Here is a 27,961-nt window from a genome sequence, read left to right as displayed (position 1 = left end):
CGTGTACAAGACACTAAAAAAAATCACATTTTCACATTTTTATTTCTAAATCCACATTTTCAAATGCATATAGTTCAAAACCATGCCCAGCCAGTCAAAGTGTTCTGTAATGGAGATTCATATAATGTGCACAGATCTGAGACATGTAGGACATGTCCTTACATTACAAACATTTGTGAATAAATATAATGTCTTTATCTTACAGGTCACATTTTTTTTATAGCGGTATTTTTCTTCAAGTTTAATATTCAACCTCATGTACTGTTCTGAGACACAGGAGAAAACACACAACTTATATTCAGGTTATCAAAGGTGGAACTGATTTCACATCAGTCTAATTAAAGACAGATTTTTAAAATTTATTATCTTTATAAACGACACGATCTATAAATATCCACACTGCTTGCAAAAGATTTTTCCATCACATTCAGGAGTAATGAATACTCTCTGATTTACAATGTTAGAAAGGTTTAGTGTGAACCAGAGGAGAAAATGTGACGTTGTTCATCACATGCAGTCATGACCTCTCGCTTTACCTGCAGCTTTCTTTGCTCAGTGAAGGATGACGTTAGAGCAACAGGAGGAGCTGTCTCAAGAGCACAAAGGTTATGGGATTGTGAATGTTTTGTCTGAAAATGCAAAACTGCGATTAAGCAATGGCACGGAAAAGAAAACATTCCCTAGTTTTGAGAGTAGAAGGTGCAAAGTCTGAGGTTAGGTTCTGTGTCTCTGGCAGCCAGGTTAAAGGGAGATGGAGTTAAAGAATGCTGCTGGGATGCTGCTACATGTAACCACCGTCTCTGTTAGAGGGAGGTGGTGGTGGAGATGGAGGTGGCGGCAGCTCCTCGTCGTCCCTCTGCTGCGTGGCGGGAGCGTCGGCCAGCATGAAGGAGTCGTTGGACTGAGCGCTGGCACGGAACGGGGCCAGGCGACGCAGGTTGCTGGGCGTCCACGGCAGCCTCACCTGGGCTCGCTGCGAGGGAGCGACCATGCCGCTGTCGAGCTCGGCCTCCATGAGCCACGGGGGGATCTGGATCGGGGTCATGGGGTCCATGTCTGGCATGAAGGCCGGGTTCTCAATCCCAGCTGGATGAAAGGGAGAAACAGAGTTAGTGCTAGCAGGGTTTGAGGATTAAAGATACGTGGGAAAGGTGATGGATTTATTTTACCTCCTGCTCTGTAGGTGACCCTCATGGGGAACGTGCTGCCTGAGGCGTCGTAGCCAGAGGCGCTGTCTCCCTCTGAGAACTCAAAATCTATTGAAAAAAAGAGAGAAAATTATTTTTTTAAAAAGCTTTTCATGAAGGACTGGGTCTTAAGGGCTTGTAGTTTATAAAACTTAAACAGATACAAACCTTCATCACCAGAATAATAGCTTTTACTTCTGTCCAGTGATTTCCCATTTGGCATCTGCAGCAGATAGAAAAGTCAATACATTTATAAATAACATCTTAAAACTGAGAAATGAAATGTGAAAACGCACATAGTTTGACTATTAGGAGTATTATCTGTGATACCTTACATTGATGAATATAATCATGTCCTCTACTCGATTTTTGATGAACAAAAGAAACCTTAACTTAAACTTAACTTAAAAACCATAACTAAAAGTGATGTCGACTAAATAAAAAAAAGATGAAACTGACAAAATACTATGTGTAGACCTTCTATCTGATCAGAGTTTCAAGTTTTCAAGATTACAAATTCAGACATTCAATGCCAGATTTCAGTATTTGACACAGGAACTGCAACCAACAAAATATTGAGGCTCAATACCCAGTCCTATACTGGTAATTGTACATCCTGTGGCTCTGACCTTTTGCTGCTGGTCTTTCTTTGAGTACTTGCTGATTGTCTTTGGTGGAGCGACGCCCATCTTTGCAGACTTAAAGGACTCCAAACGACTCCTCATGGTCCTCTGGAAGATCTCCTGCACCTCATTTTCGTCTTTGTTGACGTCGAAGTGGCTCCGGCTGTACCTGTGCCGGTGCTGTAAACCAGAAAACAAGAGACAAGGATGGAAGAGGATCTGAGAATTTATCATTTGTAAGACAAAGAGGACAGGGAGACATCCAGAAAGTTTATTATCATAAATTTAGAGCGTGTATTGACTGAATATGTTCACCTGTTTCCTGCCTTTGTACAGATGCTGCTGCAGCAGGTGGTGAGTGTTAATGTCTTCAGTCTCTCTCATTCCCTTCATGGTCTGCTCGTGCATTTCCAAGCTCACTGACGGCACAGGGTCTCTCCTGCAGGGAAAACAAATCATATCAGTCACTTATTGTCTTTATCTCACTCAAGTAAAGAACTAATTTAGGCTTTTCAGACAAAATGTGGTGTGAGAAACATGCTATGACTGCTTGTGGTCACCAGGTGGCAGTATCTGAGCGGTCACATGCAGGCATGAATAGTTAATATACTTTTGGTATGTTTTTATTTACTAAAATGTGTTTTTCATTCAACTACAGTTAAAGAGTTTGTCCACCATCAGGGGATCGGACACAGGTTTGTATTTAGACCACCATACAGTCCACTTACAGTCCAAAAGTGTTCGCTCACCTCCTATCGGACGCTGCACCATGATCATCTGACATGTTGGCCATGATGTCGGGCATGGCCTCTGAGAATTCGTCACCAAACTTTTTCTTGAAGTCAATGAACGCAGATTCATTGCGGATAAACTCCAGGGATCCTCTGCGTTCGCCCTGCACCAATAAGAGGAGAGTACTTCCATTACCTGCCACCGCTGCCCAGCACCTGATCTTAGAGATTCCCTTTAACATTCATACGATCCTCACCTCAGCCACATAGCTCATAGCGTCCTTGAGGTTCAGCTGGTGGAAGACGCTGAAGACGTGGTCGCGGCTCTTCCTCACCGACGGCTTCATCAAAGCCCAAGACATCCACTTCTCCTCGAAATAATTCCACCTTCGCAGCAAGACAAGACATAATCGTCAGACACATACCGTCAAAAAATTCTACAACTTGGATCATTTGAGATGTCTTTACATACTTGTCCCTCATGTAGTTATGTCCTATTTGTCCAGATATGTCTTCTATGGCAACGAGAACGTGATCAAAAACCTGAACGACAAGAAGAGGAAGACTCTGTAATAACTGGACAGTAAAAGTGTAAAAGGTGAAATGTTAAAATGAGCTTTACCTTGTTCTGCACTTTTTCTATGAGTGTGAGCTCAGTCACTGCAGCTCTCTTCACTTTAAGCCACGTGACCAGAGGTTTCATCGTTATTCCCTGAAAGAGGACACTAAATGAAGCTGTTGTCTGTGTTGTGCAATTAAACTGCAAAAAATACAAATGTGCAGGGAAACTATTGTGGCTAAATAACAAGAGGTGACACCTGGAAAATGACAGTGAAGTACACGACGATGAGCGTGGTGCTGATCATCAGATTCTTCTCCTTTATCTTGTTCTCATCCAGCATCACAGCCAGCCCATACGCAACAGCCCCTCGCAGGCCACCGTAGCTCATAATCACCTGATCTATGAACCCAATGGGGACCAGCCTGTACCTGTTCAGGATCCAGGTGAGGAAAAAGACACCTGTAGAGTACATGCACACAGAAAAACACCGTAAACACAGTCTGTCTTGTGATCTGTTTCCTCTCAACACCGACAACAAAAGTCAAAATCTCACCAATGAATCTATAGACCATGATGAAGAGGAGCGTGAGGAGGATGAAGCCTGTGTTCCACACCCAGATTGTCTTGTCAATGGCTGAGATGCCGAGGAAGACAAAGATCATGGTTTCTGATCCGTTGGCGAGGACCTTCATGGTGTATCTGACTGTGCTGACGGACTTCTCGTCCATGTTTGCGTTGATGTACTTCTGGCAGCACACACCACAGAAGACGATCCTACAGAACAAAAACATATAAAGCAGATTAGTGAAGCTAAAAATATTTAGGACCTCCTTGTACAAATGAATGCAGAAGTTAATAAAACAAACTTTTTTTATGGAGTGCTTACGAGAGGATAGCAGACAGGGAGAGCATCTCAGCGGTCAGGTAGGCGAGGTATCCCAAAACAAAGATGAAGCCTGGCTCAATGATCTGGATGTTTTTGGTGCATCTGGTCAGAAGAGAGACCAACAGACCGAACACAAAGCCCAAGAGGGAACCGCCAAACGCCACCACGAAGAATGAAACTGCAGAGAGAGCGAGAAAGAGGACACACGTACAAAATGTTATCCAACCTATGTTACGCTAACCCTGTGTAACAATCTCTGTGTACATACAGCATCTCTAAAACCAAACCCCAGTAGATTCCACTGAAATCACATCTCACTTATTCCTTTAATGATCTCCACAGCGTCGATTTGGGATCCTCCCAGTGACACAAATGCATCGAATACATTGAAGAGCACCTGAGAGAACAAAGATAAGAAGGTGAATGTTCTGTGTTAATGTTTTATCTCATGACATACAGACATAATATGATCTATGTCTATTCATTTCTAATGCTTTCCTCTTATTTCTGTAGCTATCCCTCATCTGCATCTTCTACATTGTCTTTGCCAGTAGTTAAATAATTGGGCACCTTCACCTTATGTGAGAAAAACCATGCAGGATGAAAGAAGAGCTGGGTGTGAGACAGCAGTGTGTAGATACACAGTGCCTCTGAAAAATGTATAGATGTGTGTGCAACCTTTGATGACGAAGGTGTGGAAATTCAAAAGTAACACGTTTGTATTCACTTCCACTCCTCGCTGAAGTTTGAACAATGGATGGAGTGGAATTTAATGATTCATAACACATGAAAGCAACATTTATTTTTATATCAACCACCTCAAAGAACAGATTTATTGACCAGCGAGGGGGTAAGGTGAGGTGACAAGACCTAAGTCAGGGGTAAAGGTCCTCACTTTGAAGTGCAGAATGTTTGCGTTCTCAACACTTCACGTCTTGAAAGTGTACTCTCTTGTGATGGATGTCTCTGCAAACTTGAACTACTCTAAATAGATAACCTCAAGAAAAGTTAAGCGCAGCAGTCACATACGAACCACTGTCACGCCGTCGTTGAGCAGCGACTCTCCAAACACCAGGATGAAGAGGACCTCATTGACGTGGACTTGCTCAAACACGGCGATGACGGCTACGGGGTCCACAGCAGCCATCAGACTGCCGAAAAGAAGATACTGCAGCAGGCCGATGTCCAGGTCGCCTGTGGCAGACACACACCCCACCCAGGAGATTTTCATTCACAGGCCTTTCTGAATCAGTGCTGGCTTTCTATTTACTTTATGTTTTTAGCTGCACCAGTGGCATCTCACACCTCTGTCAAGTCTCTCTTACCCATAGCTCCTCCCTTGTGACACCCCCACAGCGACAGCCCGAGGCTGGCAGCATTCCAGCAAGTCCCGATGATGGCGTAGATCAATATGGCCCCCATGTTGCCGAAGAAGAGCTTGTTCGGCATGAAGTAGCCCGCGTCGAGGATGATTTGAGGCAACAGGTAAAAGAAGAACACCGTCGGGGTCAGTGTGAAGGTCTGCACCTTGTCTGCGCCCCAGACCATCCCGCCGAGGATGAAGCCAAAGCAGATGAGCAGGGCGCTCTCTGGGATCACGTTGGTCACATGGTGGTTCGCCTCGATGACTGAGGGAAGAACGGAGAACAGAAAACCAGAGAGGACAAGTGGATTTGAACCTGAAACTCTCTCTCTTTAGATTTGGAGTTAGACTACCTGTGTTCAGTTTTGGGTCTGTGAGTTGTAACTGACCCATAAATCTAAAACTCTAGCGAGGTTGCAAAATTTGCAAATGATCAACTGTTGCACTCAACTTTTTGTTCTGGGAATATGATTAACCACGGCGGTACAAGTAAAGGTTCATAAATCTCTCTGCGTAACTAAAGACGGACCTTTGCTTGAGGCTACTTGATTTAATGGCCTGACAAAGTGTCACTAAAGCTTATTTAATAATAAAAACCTACTGAACCACAGCAACAGACCCATTTCAAAATGTTGATTTCTTTTTCCAACCCACAGGGCCAGACATTAGTTCTGACAATTAAGTTAAGGAGACTTGTCTGTTATTTCAGACCTGTGTTTATACTGGATTTGTGCATCTGTGTGGAATACAGATAAATAATTTTCTTGGCACCTGAGTTAAATGATTCAGATGCTAAAAAAACAAGTGGCAGATCAGTGTTAACATTAAATGCATTTTCTACCATTTACACTAACTTTCTGATCAAACTGATCAAATTTAATTTAAAAAGTAAAATCCTCTTGTCAACCTGAGGAATTTCTAATAAAGCACATGCACAGAAGAAACTCTTCTGTTCTCTGGAACAGCGTGCTGTGTTGATAACACTGACGACTGTTCACGACTGCAGCCTGAGAGACTGTTTGCTACAATACTGGAGGCAAATCACTGTGTAATTTATACATTTCTTACTTACTCAACACACTTTCTCGTGGTTAAAGGCCCTGAAAACCTAAACTGCTCCTTAATATGAAGGACAGGAACAAACCATGAACATAAAACTATCCATCAAAGGAGGAACAGTTTTGGTTATTTCTGTATTTGTCCAAGAAGGGTTGAAACTGGACTGAGGTTCTCCTTCTTGGATGAGAGCTGAAAGTCCAGCTGCCCTCAGTTCAACCTGTCTTGTATAACCATGACCTGGATGACCATGAACCTTCACAGACGTCTTTCTACATCTGGGTTTTTGTCATGTATTTCAGTGCAACAATGAGAGTTTAGCAATATCTAACCCTGATGAATCTGATGAGTCGTGGGGCTGTTCGCTCATGTTTCCTGTACTGTCAGTCAAATCTCATCAAACCGCACCAACACATCCTCATGACACAGATCAGCTGAGTGTTAAACTTCATATTATTTATTCATGACTAAACAGTTTAAGATCAAGGATAATGTATAACTCTTCCATTCTTTCACAAAAGAAAAGCAAATAGTTTGGAAAAGTAAATATTACGTTAGTCGGAATCATTTACGCTAACATGGAAACTCAGGGAGTTTTCTAGGGTGTGAGTGTGAGATAACAGGATAACACTGTAATTATTCTACATGAGGAAGGTTAAAAATAGCTCAACGTTATCTTCTTTGACAGAGGAATCTGTCTAGGTTGACACTATTTGGACTCTTTATTCACCAGTGATAAATATCTGAAGGCCTGTAGCATAAGAAAACACATTTCTAGCACATTTATGTCCTAAAATATGTGTCACATACCCATTTTAGCCAAACCAGCCACCAATATCCATAATGCAATAAGATAAGGGGTCTCCACATGATGCCACTTAAAGGTCACAATGGGTACTTCTTTGATGCTGGAGCCGTGACCTGTGTTCAGTCCCATTCTTGTTCGATTTTGACTCTGACGGCTTCAGATGTGGCTCCTGATGTGTTAGTGCCGCCTTGTCCTTCACCCTTGTGACCCCTGCGACGGGGCACAGCAGCAGCACTGACCCCACCAGCCAGAGGAGCAGCACATATCCACGGCGTTGCATTAGACCGATTAAATTGAGCAAATCAAGGGAGGCAAGAAACCGCAATCCAAAAGTAGATCCTTTGTCTACAACCTCGGATATCGAGGAGGTATAAGTGTCAGTACCAAGGCCAGACTGAGGTGCCGGACAGAGTGTCACACCTCTTATCCCTGCCTTTTTTTGTGCTTCCTCTGTCTTACTCACTCTTATTTACTATCACTATCTTCTCACTACTCTACCTCCTCTTTTCCCTCTAGTGCTCCATCTTTTTATCTCAGTCTGTGACTTTGTATCCTCATTCCTCCAACAGTCTGTGGTCAGCAACAGTGCAGTGAACTCCGAAGTGTGCAGAACGCTGGACTCAGCCTTTTATATGTACAGTATCTCCTCTACGACCAAGGTTGTGTGTGTGTGTGTGTGTGTGTGTGTTTAGGTTGGAGGATTAAAAAGGGGTGGGTGGGGGAGTAACGGATGTCCAAGAAAGGTCTCCTCGGTTATTCAGTCACGTTTGAAACATTCACCAGTCGTTGTGTTGGTTGTGCTTTCCGGTCTCTTAACACATCCACTCCAACTTTGTCATGACATTTTCTGTGTGTGTCTGGGAGTTAGGGAGTGAGTGATGGCGCAGAGGTCATTGGATGGCTATAGAACAAATACCTGTGCATGTGTTTAGGAAAGTTTTCAACAGGCTTTGTGCTCAGTAATGATTGACACTGATGTTACTCAATCTTGGTTAAAGACTCCCTTGACAAAGGAGAAGGGAGCTCTCCTCCTCCCGCCAAACTGCAACTACGATATGATGCAGCTATGAGTCAGTTAAGAAGCTTGTACTTTTGTTTTGTCATGAAATTTTTGACATTTTAGTTACAAAATTAAAACCACATTATGTAATTTTTTTTAAATAAAAATTTCAGAATCATTTTAATGGTACACTGACTATTATTAGTGAGAATTGAGCCTCTGTCATTCCCATAAACACCTGTTCTTGCTCTGTGTATCTTTGGTGAACAGGTACTAACTGAGTGATAGTCAGTGGCCTAAACAGCTGGAATCAGGTCCAGCAAGTTCAAGAGTAATGCTGAACTTTATATCAGTTAAAAAGACTTAGAGGTCATTAAAAACCAGCGTTCATCTCTGATATCCAGCCAGAAAACTTTGAAAATATCAAGATTTCTGAATGGAGTTTGGTGTGTTTGTTACAGCAACAGCACTTCCTGCTCTAGAAGCTGGGGATCATGGGTAATATACACTGTTCTGACGTGTTTCAGTTCAGATAGTGGGACTACACAGTCAGAGTTCTGGTCAAGTGATCGGCTTTGTTTTCTGGTCTGTTGGAAAGTGTTAAGAGACGGACTAACACACTTGGTCTTTTCATGGGATGTGACAATAAGACAAATGTAGAATATCACTACCCTCAGTTCTGGACATGACTGACAACACAGACATCTCTCCAAAGTATAGTGAAGGTATATTAGCCTACACTGTGAAATGCATTTATTCCCATAAGTGTTGATTCACTGAAGTTGCTGCGTTATCACTGGATGTTTTCTTTGGCAAACAGTCCCGTCCTGTTTGAGCAAGACAAGGGACAATAGCCTCATTGGTTAAGATGGACTGGTTTGATGATTTGACATGAAAACTCTCACACAGGTGTGAGTCTGTGTGTCTCTGCTAAGAGCAACATAAATAGCTCAGGTAAAAATAAACTGCATCAGGTATCATCAGGTGAATGAAGTTACTTATTTCACTGCAGAGTTGATATGATTTAGTTGAGTTGCAGTCCCATGTGTTTTTGAATGCTCTAAATCACACTCGTAAGGACATTTAGCTGCACAGTCGAGCATGAACTCCCCTGGTCGGCCTTATTAACTAATGACCTAATATATCCTGCTTAACAGTGGCTGCCCTTTAACTTAAACCTTTCAATCATTCTGAAATGGCCTCAGCTCTGTGCACGCTTGCAAAGACTTCATGGTGCAACAGAGAGGTCAGACAAAGGTTACATTCAGACTGGGAAGTACAGTTACAGTTAAAGATTGTTATGTTATGGTTTGTCGTGTCAAGCAGCTGTGAATAAAGTGTGTCATCTTTGACCTCACCCACGAATGCCTCAGGAGTAAATGTAGATTAAGTACATTTTACTGTATGTCCACCTTCAGGTATTTACCTGTTGCTTTTCAATCTGACGGCAAATGAGTAAAACCTTAACTTCTGAAATGCAGAAAAATCCCGTTTTGATTATATTAAATGTTTCCAGATGAGATCAGACCAGAGAGATTATGGCTGAAACAGGTGAGGAGGAAGCTTTCTCGTCCACGCCAGATAACGTAAATCTGCGTTTACTGTCCATTGTCCTTCGTTTAGCACTAAGGTAAAGAGAGTTCACTGCAGTGAGGCAGATAAAAGAAAGCGAGCATTGTAAATCTGCAGAGGAAATAAGATCTGCGGAAAACTACTGCCATTGTTTGCACCTCAGTGAACCACAATGAGTATGTTGGGGTTATGTAAGATGACTTTATCAAAACTTTATTGGATTCAGTTCTTTTCCAGCTGATTACACTGATCCATAAATCACGTTGATAGTCGCAGCTTTTTTACAATTAATGAGTGTGTGCCATTTTTAAACACATTTAAAGTTAAGTGCAAGCTCATGGTTCCCTGTTACATAACATATTTGTCTCAGGGCAGTCCTGACTCAACGATCAAACAGTTATGAGTCTTATTATCGACACATCTATAAAAGTTTAATCAATCAAGCATAAACAGCCAAACTTTAGCAGATGTCTTCTAATCCTTGTGTTAATATTTGAATTCTGCACAGCTTTTTTGGACTTTCAAATGTTTTTTGTTGAAATGATTTCAGGCGTAAATAGCTTTTTAGCAGGTGTGGGCGCTTTGAAGCACTGTGGTTTATTGTTGATGATCTTTTTAATTCAGTAAACTGTTTAAAAAGTATACGTAGATAGATGTAAATCAGCTTTAATTCTGCTGAGTGGTTAAGTGTTTAACTTTGCCAACCAGCAAATTTTGGGAACATTTCTTTCCACAAAATCTCCGGAGGCTGCAGAAACACCTGCTACATATTTCTCTGTTATCACTAATAATCTCGGAGACAGGTTACTTTCAGTACAAACACTGCTGTAACACTTTTAGCCAAAGGCAGCACAGATTAACGCTGACATTTCTACTGTAACTACTTGCTGACTTAAAAAAAAAAAAAAGTTAGCTCTTTGTCTCTGTTTCCATTGATTTTTTTACAGAGTCATTTCCTGCATCATATACAGACGACCACAGTCCCATATTTATGTCTGCGGAGCCATACACAAACACATGCACACACACACATACGTGCATGCACGCTCATTCATTTACATTGTCCACACTGCCACAACCCATTTGCGTCTGTTGTGTATACAGGACGTGCAAATGACAATGTTCTGTGATCACAACAGCCCAAGAGCAAAGCCAAGACAAGTGCTGAGGCTTCATCTGGTGCGATATGCAACAGAGGTCAACCTTTCTTTGGGCCTTAACTTATGTCCAACTCAATATTTCAGAAGTGAATTTTAGTCCAGATCCAATCACAGCTTTTGAATTTGAACCACAGACTTCTTCTTGCAGTGTGACATATTTTACAGACCCAGTGACAACAAAATCCTGAAAACCCAAAGCTGAAATATGGCGATATATAGAGTGAAGCAACAGAGATTGATCCACCAATAAACAGGGAGGCAGCTATTCCTTTAATATTAGACTGTTGCAGGGATTTTTGTCAGCTACTTAATTTACTGTGCTAGCCAAAAACAGATATTCACATCTGGTTATATCATTTATAAATGTTTCTGACTGAATTTTCAGAAAAATCTATTATCTATTATAATATAATATCTATATACAACTCAGTGTATATCCCCATTATATCTAAAACAACATAAGGTGATGGAAAGCAACAATTTCCTTGAGTACTATTTTCTATTTTATGTTATTTTATACCTCTGCTTCATTTTTCAGGGGGAAAATTTTGATATAATATATAATCTCTAATATAAGATGGGTGGATAAAATATTAGAAACTCTCTCTCAGTATAATTCAATACAACTCAACAGCACAAACTCCAGCCTTTTGACCCAACACCTCAAAGACTTTACATAATCTTCTGTTGTATTAAACTGAATTAGCTTTAGCTGAATTGTTAGGTATTAAACTGCCTAATAAAAATAACTCCACCATAACCAGCTACAACCTTAAAATGCTGCTTACAAGTCAATGCATCTGTCATAATAAATGATAATACATACACTTAACGATTTAAATATTTCTTCCACCACTGAATGTCACCCACTCTTACCTTTAAAGTGATAGTTCTGCACTTTCCATCCTCTCTAATGTGAGGACTTGATGTTTTACTTCATCATAAATGATAGCAAACTGAATATCTTTGATTGGATTTGATTTTGGATTGGTCGTCCGGCAAAACAAGACTTTAGAAGATGTCAGACTTGAGCTTTTTTTCACTATTTTCTATTCATAAAAAATAATAACCAGATGAATCGGATCAATCAGGATGTCAGGACACATCAGTCCTCCAGGGACAGGACTTGGTGGAACTCACCAAGTTTGCAGAGCCAAGAGACCAGAATCCACAGGGCCACCAGGTAGGGAGTGGAGACATGGTGCCACTTCCATGTCACAATAGGCAGGGTGGTGATGGGCTCCCCGCCATGACCGCCTGCATGGCCACTGTCTCCAGTTGTGTTGTGTTGTGACTGTGTCTCATTCCCAGCAGCCGGTTCTGAGATTGAGGTATCAACGCCATGATCCGGTGTCACCTCATTGGCCAGGCCTCTGGACACCATCAGCAGCACAGAGAGAAGAAGTGCAAAATGCCAAGTAGCCACCATGGTTGAAAGAAACGTTTCACAAACTCTCGGGGCAACTTTTACTTAAGCTGTTGACTTAAGTGCTCAGGTCAGACTGTAGGCGAACCTCTCGGTCATCTCCCTCTCAGGTGTCTTTCACTTTGTTCTTGGCGTACATCCACATACTCACCTGGTGTGACACTGATGGCCTCCACTCTACTCTCCCCTCCCCTGCCAGGGATACAGCTTTTTACAGCAGGTGAAGCTCAGCCCATCCTTACACTTGTCTGTCTCCACCCACCTTGTACCCAGACCAGCTAGTTTGGCCACTTTGATTCAATGGAAGGTTTGATTTCTTTCTTTCTTTGTTGGCTGTGAATTTTTCAACAGATGTTTAAACTTCTTTTAAGGAAAGAACCACAAAATATGCTTATTTTAGGAGCTCACACTTGTTTAATCCTTTTTAAATATTTTTATAAATTTGTTTCAAAGACACATTGTTGCTTGATTGAGGTTGATATGGGTGATATACATATATATTTTTTACATTCCTCATTCTACTTCCCGGCTCAGATTTGACCTGTCCAGCTTGTCACAGGTAAGCTTGGACACAGAGTCACAGTTCAACTGACAGATTTAGCACATCTCAGGTACAGTCATCTGCATTTTTTTATTATTATTACAGGAAATACAGAGAAAGAGATGCAACAAAGCCCCCCCTACCAGACTCCACAGAGATGCTACTACTACCTAACTTTTAGTTGCCAGTTTATTGGCACACCCAGCTAAATTGTAATTTCTAATGTTCAGTTTTTATGTAAACAAGGTGGACATATAATATTAGAAAGCCTCCAAAATGATCATAAAGTGGAATCAACAGTTTAAACACTAACTGCACAGCATTACCTTTGTGAAAGGAGGATTTATTGCATTAGCTGTAGCTAGGTGAACCTAATAAACTGAGAGTGTAACGTCCATCATGTGTCATTAATCGTATTTTACGCGCTGTGTTAAACTGCTTCAGCTCGACCAGACTAAATAAAAAAACAAAAGAAAGACAAACTGATGTGTCATCTGCGTGGCTTCAGACTCTTTTAGTCCTCACTGCATCCTGTGACTATCACTGTGTGCATGTGTTTTACATAAGGGTCTAAGTATCCAAAGATATGAGAGCAGGAAGGCAGTTTGACCCATTTGTCGCCCTTATTGAAAAGGAGTGGCTGCACCCCCAACATCCCATTCCTCGCCACACTGCACAACAAAAACTGTGTTGAGCCTTCATTGCCACTATACATGTGTGTTTAGGCAACAGAGACTTGTAAATGAACCCTAAGTTGGACATACCGTTTCTTTTCCATGACTTGTTAATCAAGGTTTGTCTTCAAGCTGGTCACAATCCTAGTCATATCAGCTTCTTGAGATACTTCATTCATTCTTTTTTCTCTGAACAGATCAGGTCCTAAATTTGGAATACTGAGAAATGGGTGTTCCCAGAGAGAAGTGGACACAAAATCTGTTTCCTGGTTTTTGTATTTGTAAGAGACGCATGAAAAGATAGCTCTATACTCTTGATTTAGCACTTTGCATTTTTGTAAGATATGTTTGAAGGATGCATGTGGATCCAGATCTGCAGATTTTTATTCAGATAACAACAGCAATTAAAATTAAAACTGCAAAAATACAAAAATTACCCAAATGTTTCAGTTATGAAATCTAGAAAGTTCCAGCAATAAAATCAGGAAAATTTCACGATTCTTTCTTGGATTTGCACTAACATCTAATCACTTCTTCCTCATACCTTTCTGTCTAATTTCCTTGAAATATGTGGATAACTAACTAAAAAACAGGGGACAGCTTTAGTAGTGTAAAACGTTTACATTTTTAGATCAGAGTTAAAGCACTCCTTAAATAACTTGACTCTTAATAAAGACTCTTGTTCAATCATTTAACCCGCATTAAAACCTGCAGAGTCACTTTAATGCTGGTGTTCTTCAGGGAAGTTGTTTACATGGCGCCTCTTCTAACAGTTTATGAGTAAACTGGCTTCATCGATTTTTACCCTGGCGTAAGAAAGGTCCAACACTTGTATCTAAGGTCAGTGGTAATCCAAAGGTCTCTGTGAGGGCAGCCGAAGTTCTGTGATTGTATCTTGACCTTTAAGGTTAGTCATCAACAGGAGCCGATCAGACTCCCAACAGGCCACCATGAGGGACTGACCTCAACATGAAACCATCAGAATTACCTTTACTAGAGTCTAATCTTTTAGTCAACTGACTGAAAAATTAATTCTGATTTAATCATTTAAATCAATCAAACATCAATTGAGGTTGCATAATGGCTACTTCAAGCTAAATGCGAAGGTCAGCGTGCTAACATGCTCGCAATAACGACGCAAACATGCTAATGTTTAGCAGGTACTATGTTGAACAATTTAGTTTAGCGTGCTAATTAGCACTAAACATGATGAACAACTGAGGCTTATGGGAGGGTCACTGGTTTTGAAGATCATCGCTCACAAACCAAAATATTGGACTCATTGAAATTTTGGCCTGACGATGGCACTGGGTGAAAGGTTAAAGGATAACTCTGGTGTTTTTGAACCTGGACCAATTTCCCCATGGGTGTAAATGATTGATAAGAACCAAAAGTCTTCACAGTCAATGCAGTACTGAGCAAGAACGGTGTTCCTGGCAATCATGAACAGCTGCTGCAATGTATCCAACTTGTGTTATGGTGTGGTACTTATGTAAAGGATCTGAGAACTGCTTCAACCACTGAAAGTCACACTATAATACAAACAAACTAAACGATGAGGGCAGCAGTATTGCAGCATCTCCTGTGTTCTGCTCGGTAAAATCAGTGCTTTTGTCAATGGAGTCTGGTAGTGATATATACTGATGTTTTTGGCTAAACAAAAAGGATCTTACTCTTTCATAAAAAGGTCTATCTCTGTAGGAATCCTAGCCATAATCTGAGCATGTAAGTGGCAAAAACAAGGACTTGAGTGGACATACTCTGACGTGCACAGTTGCCCATTGGGTTACATTGCAAAGTAAATTGTTCATGCATTGATTTTTGTCTCTATCAATCATTTGCACCCAAAAACATCATTGTTAGCATGGATGTTCATGTTATGTAACAGGAAAGTTTGCTGTGTCATAAAATGCTGAGTCACAGAGATAAAGAACCATCAGTGAGAGTCAGACACAAAGAAAATAATACCCATCTGTTATTTCCTTCATTACTGTGATCGTGATCATTTTCAGGTTTTCAGTGTTTATATTAGGATTAGAGCGTGTTCCTGACAATACCTTGGTGATTGATTAGACAGGTTTTTATCTATTAATAAATGTTAGAACTAACCCAGTAACTTACCCTTTTATCTTTTGCAAACGAACATGCAGCTGTTGCAATTTTATGTATTTTTTTAATACTACACCACATTTTTAAACACTGTGAGGAAGTTTCTGTCAAGCAATATTTTTGAAAAAAATGGGAGATGAGAAGGAAATTTGAGCTTTTAACAACTTGATTTCAATACTTATTGATGCTCATACCGACCAAAGTATGAATGATATTAATATCAACCGGAAGGACCTAGAATTATCTACCAATTCCATGAATATCAGTGCTCAATTTTAAGTGCTTCCCATCAGTGTATGACAATAATTTCTAATAATATCCTTAATTAATCATTAAACATGACCTGGCCCTGAATAAGTACCAGAAGATGGATGGGTGGATTAAACAACTCAAAGAAATTACTAATTAGTTTAAACTTATAAATATGAATTTTACAGAAGGAAAGTAGATTTTTCAGGCAGATTTGAACTGAAATCACACATAAAAATATTTTAGAACTGACATTACTGTCTACAGAAAATTAGACTTTTTAATGATTAAAAGCTCTTTTATTTGAGGAAACTGAAATCACTTTTTCAACTTTTGACAACATCCTGTGCAACAAATGAAATGACTTTGATTATTGTTAATATTTGAGTTCATCAGTAACAGTGGCCGGTCTTAAAATGTTTCATAGAGATGCCACTTTTCTGGCAGAAGGCGGTAAAGAGGTTTTAAGCAGTCAGTACAACAAATACAACTGTATTTTTCCCACTACTGAATGTAGCTGTTTAGGAAAAGTCACAGCATGTTCTTCTATGACACAGTGTGTTTATGGTGTCAAGTGGCAGAGGAGCGGATGAACAGTGAAACCTGCATGGACATAACTTGGTTGAAGGACGTGTCTACGTTTACAGTTCAAGTAAGTAACACAGAAATGTTGAATCAACATAAGTTCACCGAGGTGACCTTTGATATGTGTAATCTGATATTAATCAACAGTGGTGGAAGGAGTATTCAAATCCTTTACTTACATAAAAGTACCAGAAATACCCCATAACAAGTAAAAGTCCTGCATGAAAAATTCTTTATAAGTAAAAGTACATACTGTATTTGCAGCAAAGTAAAGTTGAAGTATTAAAGTAAATGTACTGGTTTGGTCCCTTTGGTCCCTAGTTTGAACTACTTTATATCCAGTTTTGTTATATACAGGGACACCAGATGAATCTGAGGAGTCATTATATGATTAATGGGAGAGGAAAGAGGAAAAAACAAAGTTCTGATAAATAAATCTGTTTTCAATTTATAGACTTTTTCTGTAATCTTTGATTTTGGTGAGATATTGGATCATTTTAACATTTACTGAAAGGAAACCACAGGAGAAGTTTAGAGGGAAAAATCAGCATTTGTTGGAGCTGTTAACAACTCATGGACATTTAAAATGAGGCTAAACAGCTGTTAAATAGATGTGGTGGAGTAGAGAGTACAATACTTCTTTCTGTAGTGTAGCTGAGTGGAAGTATGATGTACAAAAAATGGAAGTACTCAAGCAAAAGTGCCACACAGTTGTGCTTACATAGAGCATTTGAGTAAATATACTTAGTTACTTTGTACCACTGTCAACTTATATAACAGCTATTATTAATTATAACTGAAGAAGAAGTCATTGCTTTAAAATATGCCAATAAATACTTTCCATAGATTGTCATATTATCTTTAAAGTGATCATGACGACACCCAAACTGTACACTCACAGCGTCACCACCACGCCCAATAAGTCATTAAACACCTGTTAGATTCTGAAAAAAACATCACAAACATGAATCACTGACCAGCTGGGACAACTTTTTAAGACTGGTGATTCCTAAGTCACTTACCTCAAGGACGTCAGCTGCATGTTGAGTGTCAGTTCAATCAGGATGTTGTCAGTTTTAATATTGTTGACTGCTGTGAGGAAAACCTCAGCCTGTCCTTGAGACGCTGTTCAGAGACAAGAGAGCAAAAAGAGGAGATTAAAACAAAGTAGGTTGCCTGACAAATTGACACACCTGAACTGTATTTTAAAGACTTCACATGATAAGATGTACAAAATTAGGATCTGTATCTACATATTTTCACTTGTTTACATGTATTTATTCTATTAAATATACGGTTGCCACCTGATGCATAGCAATACTGCGTTTATTAAACTTGTTATGTACGACATACTCAGTTGGCAGTTTATGTACACCTAACTACAAGTGTTATATAATAAATTCTACCTATTAAAAATGTATTGTTGTGTATATCTAATGAGTTGTTGTGGTGTAATTAACTCACACAAACACCTGTGTGTGTGTTCCTTAGCTAAATTCATTAAGTCCAATTGTTGTTTTTTATTAGATAAAAAAAAAAAAACAGATTTTCATTTCATCAGAGTTAAAACAACAGAATGAGCATGAAGCAACTGAATTACTTCACCCATGTGCGCTGCAAGTAATGTGATGGCCACTAGAGACTCCCATAATCTCATCATTACTTTTCTTTGAGTCCGTGTGTTCAACAGTAAGCACAGTTTCTACAGTAGTCTCTGTGCAGACAGGCAGAGCAGCAGAACACAAGTATAAAGTACAGGCCATTTTCACAGAAGTCATTACCTGAGCTGTAAACCTACATTTATCATATCACAGTGGGAAGAGCACAGATAATATATAATGAAATGTTTCAGTTTCAGTTTAAGGGTCCTGCTATTGCTCATGTTGATTCACTGTCTCAGCACTGGGATTTACCAGGACACTTGAACTGAACAGAGCCATTATAACTGATTACATCTATTCAGCTTTAATACTTGTACTTGCACATTACTTACTCCAGTTTATGGCACTTTTTACCTCTACTCTACTACAGTTTACTCCACTACAGTTATCTGACAGCTATGTTTTAGTGTAGTACTTTTACTAGCAACCCAACACTAAATATTATACTGAAGGAAAAAATTGTCTTATTTCTGTCATTCCAGACTTTCTTTAAATTTCTGAGCACAGTGGTTTCATGTGAAGCTTGTACTAATGAATTAAAATAGGCTAATGTGACATTAGCTACTTGTGCTACTTTGTAATTAATATAAACGCTAAACAGGTAAACAAATGTCAGAGAAATTGTACATTTGCTCAAATACCATGGCCTACTTAAGTAGAGAGATAAGGTTCTTACTTTCCTCGAGTATTTCCACTTTATGCTAGTTTGTACTTCCATTACGTTTCAGGGAAAATATTGTACTTTTTACTCCACTACTTTTGTTTTAAACCGTTCAGTTACTGTTACTTTGCAGGTTCTGACATAAACCTGCTCACATTAAACCTAAGACTCGGTACTTTAATCTAGTATCCGTTATTTTACATTCATATTAAACGTGTTGAGGCACAGCTAGCCAGGGCTAACGGTTTATGTTGCCTACCTGTTGCTGAGGCACGCGCGGCGCCTCGCGCTCCGCACACGTGACGTTACCCAGCATTCTGCGGGCGCGCGGACAGAAACTGACAGAACATCGAGGAAGAGGATGCGGGTCGGTGAGTCACGTCCCTCTAAAACACAACGAAGTCACATACCTACACATATATATGTGTCGTGTTTGGTTGATGTAGAGCGTTCGAACCCGGCGCAGGCCGTTAGTGACGGTTATAAAACGATGTCATTGTGTTTCGGCGATTTTAAACAGGAAGCAACAGGGCGAGCGGCAGTTAAAGTCCGCAAACTTAGTGTTACGGGTGAAGTTGTCACCGGTGGCAAACGGCTGCTCGTCGCCGGTCACAGCTGTGGGCTACCAGCGATCACTTCAGCGTTTCGTCGGAGGGATTTTGTGTGAAGGTATGGGGACGAGCTAACGCCGCCCGGGAAAGCTCCACACCCCGAGCGGAGGCTTTTTTATGTCGGGCAGTGACAGAGCTGAGCCCCGTTGACAGGTTTACGTCAATGTCAGCTGTTTGTGCCGCTGGAGCGATCTGTCAGTCGAGGGCTTTTATTTTGGTAAACTGTGAGATTCAGCTGGGAAACAGAATTTAAATGCTGAAATCAATGTTACACTTATTGGAAGTCATAGAAGACTTATTACAGAACTGTTGCATTAGACTGCATTGTTTCTATGAGGTACACCATACTAATACTGGACAGGACTCCCTTTGTTTTCTCAACTGCCTCAGATCTTTGTGGCATGGACACAAAATATTGGAAACATAAGAGTCTGGTCCATGTTGATACAGATTTGACTGCTGCACAATAATGCTGCATATATCCTCTTCTACCACATCCTTTAGCTGTTTAAAGATAATTAACCGTGGCTATAAAATGATGCACACGGTCGGCAGCAATACTCAGGCTGTGGCATTTAAAGATTTGTATTTAGGGTGCCTACTGCAGATGTCTACAGGACTAAAACCTGGCATGGTTTTCTGCTGTTGTAGCCCATCAGCCTCAAGGTTTGATGTGGTGTTCTTTCTGTGATGCTTTTCTGCTCACTGCAGCTGTAAAGAGTGAGTATCTGAGTTGCCATAGCTTCTTTCAACTTCAAACAGTCTGATCTCTCTCATCAACAAGGCTGCTCACTGTTTTTTCACACTTTTCTGAGTAAACTCTTTCAACTGTTGTGTGTGAAACTCCTCAGCAGATCAGCAGTTTCAGAAACACTCAAGTCAGCCTGTCTAACTGAAGCGCCTGATCTGCATCTACATGTATGCCACATGATTGGCTGACTGGATAATTGGGAGGTGCACAGGTGTTACTAATAAAGTAACTCATAAGAGCAGGAAATTTTAAATACAAATTTAAATACTGAAACTGAGGCTAAACTTAAGTAACTGCTGATATATTTCATTATATTTAAGCAGAGAAATACAACAGTACTATTTCCAAAAACATAACATAGGGGACAATGAGCAATTAAAATAAAGTAAAATAAAATAAAATGACAGTCTTCCAGAAACAGCAGCCAAAAGAGAAACACAGTGAGAGATTATGAGGCTGACTGGTCGATCACTTTTATCTCTGCAGTCACAATACAGTTACACCAAATCATGACCACAAAGAATAATCCTTTCTGATGTGGGCCCCTGGGAGAGAGGTTTATCCGTCAGGGTCAGTGAAGACTCTGAACCTCTTTATTTTATCTGGGAATTTGTTGTTGAGTTTTTTAACCTAACAGTTGAATTAATAAATATTTTTTTGGTGTTTAGAATTTGTTGCAGCCTCTAGCATGACAAAGCGAGTATGGCACAAAGAACATCTTGTTACCAGACCGGCATATTGCTGTTGTCAGAAGCCTAAAAGTCTGCCCATTGAGACACTGACCGCTGACCAAAAATAGAAAAACACAATCAAGCGTGTGTCAAAACTGCGATAAAGCCTCCAGTGTTTGTGGACATTGCCACAACTAGCACGGTGTCCTGATTCCACTTTGTGTTGCAGGCTGTGTCCGACAGACAGCTGCTGTTGACATAGCAGAGATTTTCCACTTTTTATTTCATTAAAGCCTCACTGCACAGCATGTCTACTGTGAACAGTAACATGTTGTCTTTAATGCGTGTAAAATAGCATCAGTGCACAATGCATGCTCAATATACAGTATTTCCTGTTTATTCGTAATGTCTATATGAAGAGCTCCTAGAAGAAGAAAAAGGGTACGCTGCAGTACGCATGCTTAATTAACTCTCCACTTTCATGTTTTGGTACAGCTGTTTTCACACCTGATGCAAATCATACCAATACACATAAACTGCACCTGAGAGACCCAAGCATCTATGTGTGTTTCAGTACACAGTGTTCACACTAATTAAATCTAACCATAAAGACACATACCTAGACATACCATTAGAGTCCAGGTATAATTTAGGCTGATGCTTGTATTGATATTTGAGAGTATAAAAAACAAGACTGTGACAAATCGGTGGCATGAATACATAAAATACATATATATGTCATTAAGCTATCAGGATGGCTTCCTTCCATCCATTTCTTATATTTTACAGTCATTCAGCTGTAAAGGACATAGCAGGTGGGCTTGTTAATTTACATGTCAGCTTATGAATGCAAATCAATAGAGAGAGAACAGACTCTTTCTATAATTTTTTTCAGTATTTTTAATCGATCTAACAACAGATATGCTTGTCATGTTTGAGTCGCACATCAAATCATCATAGCTAACAAACATCTTTGTGTAAAGAGGCTTCACTCCTGCAGGGTGTAGAGTTGATGCTACAGCTGGCTTATTGTTGTTATGATTAAACAACATATAACAGCCTAGATTTAAAGATCTGTCCTCAGGCTGTACTGGAACTTCAACCTTTGACCAAACAGATAACACAAGTATAATCACCAATGCAGTGAGTTGTGTTGCAGAAGATGAGGTCATTGTGATCTGTGTTTGCTCTCAGGGTGATGGTCCCTTTTCTCCAAGATATACATCACATGTCTGCTGTGTCGGTGGCTACAGAGGCAGATCTATATAAAGGAGCTTAAACAGTTGCTCTCATCTCTCTCTCTTTCTCCTCCAGCCTCAGACATGGATTACAAGGTTGTGTTCGCAGCCTTGGATACTATGTGTGAAGACAACATTTCTGTGCTGTGCGGGCCGTCTGATTTGCCGTACGGTTCTGTTGCCAAGCGCCTGATCACGTGCATGAAGCAGATTCAGGAGCACGGCCGAGCGCTGGAGCCCGTGGTCGGCAGCTTCACCACCGTCTACCACCACTACGACTTTGACGCACAGACGCCTGGGAACGGCTACCGCACCCTGGTCAAGGTATGACTCAACTTTTTTTTTTTTTTAAATCACTGATAAACTATATGATGTGATGGGAGCTAGTGTTGCCTTTTACTTTTCCGTTTTAATGGGTCATTATATCTTTTGTGTAAGTAAACAAAACAAAAACAAGTACATTTGCTGTGTGGATGTAGTTTGTAGGTTGTCGACAATGTTAACATGTTAAAGACACAACATTTTCCATTTTTAATCATCAGAAAATATTAGATTTGTGTGTAAATACAGCAAGCTAAAGGTCCTCTTTAAGAATGAAGGTACATATTTTGCCAGATTAACAAAGTCAGTGAACTATAAACAAACACTACACATGTATTTTATTCTTTTCTTAAGAATGAACAGATAAGAACCCCATAATAACAGGTTGTATATCATAACAAATCCCAACATTGTAGTGTTAAAGCTCATGTTTTTGATGCTAAATGTTGCACATTTTAAATCTATCAAATGTAAGATCCCTTCATCTGCATTTTTCTTTCAGGTCTTAAACTCCTGCCTTTTGCACATCATCCACAAGGGCCGTTACATCGCTGCCAATTACAACAGTGCCTTCTTCAGGGCGGACCACAATGCGTTGGAGATGGAGGCGTACTGCAGCGCTCTGTGCCAGCTGCGCGCCCTGCTCCACCTCGCCCAGCAGCTGATCAACGACAACGAATACGGCCAGCTGTACTCCCTGCAGGACAGGGACCTGAGCCACAGGTTTGTGCAGGAGTACAGCTCCATGCACAAGGCGTGTTTCTACGGCCGCTGTCTGGGCTTTCAGGTCAGCCAGCAGCACTGGATTATTTCTCACAGCTTTAGTACACTACAGTACGCTTCAGTCACTGTTGGACATATTTCTTTTCACAGTTCTCTCCCACCCTTCGGCCGTTCCTCCAGACCGTCGTCATCAGCATGGTTTCGTATGGAGAGACGTACGGTAAACAGCAGTCTGGGTTGGGTGAGTCTTTGTTTTCCTCCTTGGTGTCGACGGAAGTTGAATCCTCAGGTCCAACTTTGGCATTTTCTCATGTGATCTTCTTTAAAATCTCCCTTCAGGTTTGGCTGCACTCTCTCTCCTCACATCGGGGAAGTACGTCATTGATCCAGAGTTGCGGGGCGCTGAGTTTGAACGCATTACCCAGAACCTGGATTTGCAGTTTTGGAAGTCCTTCTGGAACCTCACAGAGTCCGGCCTTATAACAGTAGGCAGGGGTCAAATACTCATCCTTTCACTCTGTTTTTACCGGGAGTGGACCTCAGTGTTCAAACTGCTCATTCCCCCGCATGTCTCTCTTTGTCCAGGGCTTCAGCAGAATAGCTTCTAACCAAGTGCAGGTGAACTTTACCCTGACTGTGCCTCCCGTCACTCTACGCCTTCCTCTGGCCTCAGACCCCAGTCTAACAGCCACTGTGTCGCCTCCCATAGCCCACTGGGGCCCCGGGCCAGTCCACATGCGCCTGATCTCCTATGAGCTCCGAGAAGGACAGGTGAGGATCGACAGTTCTGATACAGGGGAGAAAAAAGATGTAAAATAACATGTATTTCATTAAGTAATTTAAATGTTTGTGGTTTCTTTCCTTCATTACTAATTACCTTTACTTTATAGGACAGTGAAGAGCTGCTGGCTTTGTCCCGAACAGACCCTCCTCCCATCTCAGCGTCCCATCTCCCCTGGGTGCAGAAGCAGCCTCGTTCCCCCTGGCTGCTCATACACTTCCATGGAGGAGGTTTTGTAGCCCAGACGTCCAGGTCCCATGAGGTACAGCACAGAATCCTGGTGTTCACTATAGCTGTAGTAAAAATTCAAATCACATTGTTAATATTACTGATGCACTCTTGCAGAAGTAACAGATCATTTATTAAATACAAGGAAAATAAGCAGCTGTCGGTTTGCATCTTCCATCCACCCCCTCACATACCAGAATTATCTTCGGAGCTGGTCAAAGGAGCTGAACGTCCCTGTCCTCTCTGTCGACTACTCTTTGTCCCCTGAAGCGCCCTTTCCCAGAGCTCTGGAGGAGTGTTTCTACGCCTACTGCTGGGCACTGAATAACTGTCACCTGCTGGGTAAGTGTATGAGCCAGACCACACTGGACTAAATAAGGAGAATTAATATTTGTGTACATATTAATTAATGAATCTGTTAATATTGGGGGAAACAAAATCATCATTCTTCTGTAACTTCTGTAAGTTACTGTTTACTTTTACTTTCTGTGAGAGAAAAGAAACTTAAGATAGGAAACTGTAAACACACTGTAACAGCAGAAGTATTAGGATTCAGCAGGTGAACAGTAAAGCAGTAGAATAGATGATATATTAGATACTAACAGTTCTGTGTGTCTGTGTTTGCTAGGCTCCACAGCAGAGCGGGTTTGCCTGGCGGGGGACAGCGCTGGAGGAAACCTCTGCATCACTGTGTCCATGAAGGCCATGTCCAGCGGCATCCGAGTCCCTGACGGCATCATGGCCGCCTACCCTGCTACTTTGCTCACCACTGATGCCTCGCCCTCCCGCCTTCTCACGCTCATCGACCCACTGCTGCCTCTGGGTGTTCTCGCAAAGTGCCTCAACGCCTATGCAGGTATGTGAGAGTACAGGGTGTGTGTGTATGTGTATGTGTGTGTGTGCTGTTTCAGCGCCTCATTTAACACAAGGGCACTTTCCGGCGCCACTGGAACAGAAAACAGAATATCAGAGGGATTTATGTATAAACCGGATGATGTGGGAGGAAAGGAAGATGAAAATAATTAACAAGTTGCTGTGAAGGCAGTGATCACTTTACACTAAATACAGCGTCAGTGTCATCTTACTCTGGGATTTAATCACCGTGGCACCGCCCAGTTGGCTTATCTCAGACTTCCTTGAATACAGTGACACACTTCACTTCATGCCTTAACAGCTTGGAGCCAGTGGGAAGAAGTTTTTCTCACATTGCCGTTATTACCAAATCAAACGGGTCAAGGTTTTTAAATTCTATTCTATGTTTTGTTGGTTTCCTGTTGTGGATCCTCTGTCTTAAGTTTTTATTTAGTTCTGACCAACTTTAATACTGTGTTGGAACCATCGTCATCATCTTTTATTAAGATAAACAACACAAATCAAACTATTAGTACAAGTACTGGCAGCAGAAACCATCGGAAATTGTTCCTTTTTCCTTCCTTGTTTCCTCCAGTGTCCTTGTTTCCTTTCCTAACCTCACATCATTTCCCGCCCAGGTGCAGAGTCTTACACGGTGCAGCCTGCGGTTGGAAGTGGCAGTCTGAGCGCTCTAGGCAGAGACACAGCCATGCTGCTCAGCGACCTCACCCAGGGCGCCTCCAACTGGATCCAGTCCTTCCTGGACCCCATGCTGAGCACAGGTGGATCACGCTCCCTGTCGTCATCACAGAGGAGGTCCCACAGCAGTGAAACCCTCAGGACATCAGCTCACGCCTCTGCACAAAACTCTGAAAGTCACGTGGGTTACCCACAAGGCTTTGAGCCCCTGCGCTCAGAGTGCCTGGCTTTTATTCGCCCGAACCTCCTGTCCCATTATCAGGAACCCGTTTGTTTCGCCTCTGCTGGCTCCAAACAACCTGCTGAGAGGCCTGCCGCCTGTACACATAGTGGTAAGAGAGAGAGGAGGAGTCCAGAGGAGGAGTCCCAGAGGACAGTCCAATCACTTAGCTTTGTTGATTTTAAAATGGGTTTAATTACAGCAGCAAAGCATCAAGTTTCAGCCTGGGCTTTCACTACCCTGAAGGCAACAGCATTTTCCTGTGCCTCTAGCATCTCTTCATAAAATATGGATTGTATTGTGTGAGGTAAACATCATATTTATGTCTGTTTCAAAGGTTCGATCAACCAAATCAATGTAGATGCTAATATTTTTATCACTCAAAACCTACAACTACTCTCTCAACCCTGTTTTCAGTAATAAGAAACTGCAGCTGATTTACTCACTGTACTTACATCTAGCTGGTGAAAATAGTGAAGCTTTTAGCAACTTAAAAAAACAGATATCCCCCCTCGAAGAGTTGGTGGAGACTAAACCGGAGCGAAACTCTGAACATTAGTTGTCGTGTGGCCAGAAATATGACTCCTAATTAATGCTAATGTTGCTGTGTGCCTGCTGGGGTGTGTAAAATAGGCCTCTGTTTGCTAACACACCTTCATGTTGTTTCCTGGAGAAAACTTGTTCCACTGCCCAGAAGTTTTGGTTTGCATTCATACCTTACTACTGGTCGGGAAGAAGTATATAAAGCATACACACACACACACACCCCTAAGCCAGCCTGTTTTCCAGTCTATGATTCCCTGCAGAGTTTGCATTTTTTCCAGTCAGCTGTTTTTCATCTTTTCACTACTTACTTTCCTGATTCCTCCATGTGTCCACACAGGCCTCTGCTCTGGACGCCTTGTTGGATGACTCTGTCATGTTTGCCAAGAAGCTGCGAGACATGGGCCAGCCCGTGAGTCTGACGGTGGTGGAGGACCTGCCTCACGGCTTCCTCAGCCTGTCACAGCTCGCCAAGGAGACGGAGGTTGCCACGGAGATCTGCATTGCGCGGATGAGGGAGGTTTTCGAGCAGGAAAACCCGACACCTGCATTTTACAAACGACCAAAGACAGAAGAGACTTATCAGAGCACCAATCCATCAGACTGAGTTATCTGTCAGTCTCGGGACTTTGCTGTTTTTTGGGATGAAAAAGAGAACTGATATAATGTGGTTAGAGTGGGAAACACATCAGGGAATGAATGCAACAAAAACTGTAGAACAAGAGAAAGCTTAGGGACACTGCACTTAAAACCTAAACTGCACAACATTTTCTGCCAGCTCTAATATGATCCTAAATAATGATAAAATAGTAAATAATAATTATTTTTCTACAAAGATTTACACATATTAGCTGCAAATAAAATGCACACTGAAAATATTACAGACTTACAGAAATTTAACACAAGAGAAATCACCACAACCAGCCCTGGCAGTGAGTTATAAACTGATGTGTGTCGGTAACGGGAGCTGTTGTGTCTTGAATTTAAAGTGTTGCTGTGTTTGCATAGTCTACATCAAACTGACCAGGATTAAAGGTTTACTTGTACTGGAAACACACTCCAGATGCACTGTATTATAATTATCATTAGACTAAATGTATCATCTGGTTTTACCAGTTTGTCACATGTTTACAACATAAAGGAGGCCTTCGACTTTGTATTTACCAGCAGTATGTGTATGTGGGCGTGAAAGTTACTTGTTATACTGTAAATTAATTCTGAAAATTTCTTATTTAAGTATTTAACACTGTATTGTTATATACCTAAGGCCTGTATTAAATCAAAACTACAAAGATTACTGGTGTTAAAATATTGTATGTGTGCTATCTGAGCCTTTTGGACACTGAGCGTTACCTTGTCTGTTAGCACAGCCTGTTCTCTGCAGCCACCTGATAAAGCTCTTGAGCCTGTTAAAGGTTATGTTAGTTACATGGTTTAATCAGCCATTTCATAAAGTGCATGTACTTAAA

General features: G+C 41.1%; 2 protein-coding genes across 2 annotated transcripts; one reads left to right on the top strand and one right to left on the bottom strand.

Annotated features, from left to right (window-relative positions):
- Positions 1 to 23: 23 nt before the first annotated feature.
- On the bottom strand, positions 24 to 12,573 carry LOC108899344 (sodium/hydrogen exchanger 3). Its single transcript, XM_018699749.2, has 16 exons — positions 12,089 to 12,573; positions 5,315 to 5,617; positions 5,023 to 5,183; positions 4,308 to 4,386; positions 3,990 to 4,167; positions 3,657 to 3,877; positions 3,360 to 3,562; positions 3,164 to 3,253; positions 3,014 to 3,084; positions 2,799 to 2,928; positions 2,560 to 2,705; positions 2,126 to 2,249; positions 1,817 to 1,990; positions 1,356 to 1,410; positions 1,170 to 1,256; positions 24 to 1,086 (listed from the first exon to the last, which is right to left on the bottom strand). Exons 1-16 carry the CDS (start codon positions 12,375 to 12,377, stop codon positions 782 to 784), a joined length of 2,616 nt encoding a protein of 871 aa, XP_018555265.1. The 5' UTR covers positions 12,378 to 12,573; the 3' UTR covers positions 24 to 781.
- Positions 12,574 to 19,146: 6,573 nt separating this feature from the next.
- lipea (lipase, hormone-sensitive a) lies at positions 19,147 to 27,789 on the top strand. Its single transcript, XM_018699769.2, is given in 12 exon segments — positions 19,147 to 19,225; positions 22,202 to 22,449; positions 22,949 to 23,233; positions 23,320 to 23,410; positions 23,509 to 23,654; positions 23,755 to 23,940; positions 24,060 to 24,212; positions 24,376 to 24,520; positions 24,807 to 25,034; positions 25,669 to 25,967; positions 25,969 to 26,061; positions 26,833 to 27,789. Coding segments are annotated over 12 exon segments (2,151 nt in total). The 5' UTR covers positions 19,147 to 19,215; the 3' UTR covers positions 27,100 to 27,789.
- Positions 27,790 to 27,961: the final 172 nt, after the last annotated feature.

The sequence above is a fragment of the Lates calcarifer genome, linkage group LG3, assembly GCF_001640805.2.
Source record: "Lates calcarifer isolate ASB-BC8 linkage group LG3, TLL_Latcal_v3, whole genome shotgun sequence".
Lineage (NCBI taxonomy): Eukaryota > Metazoa > Chordata > Actinopteri > Centropomidae > Lates > Lates calcarifer.
This window is presented reverse-complemented; position numbering and strand designations above follow the sequence as displayed.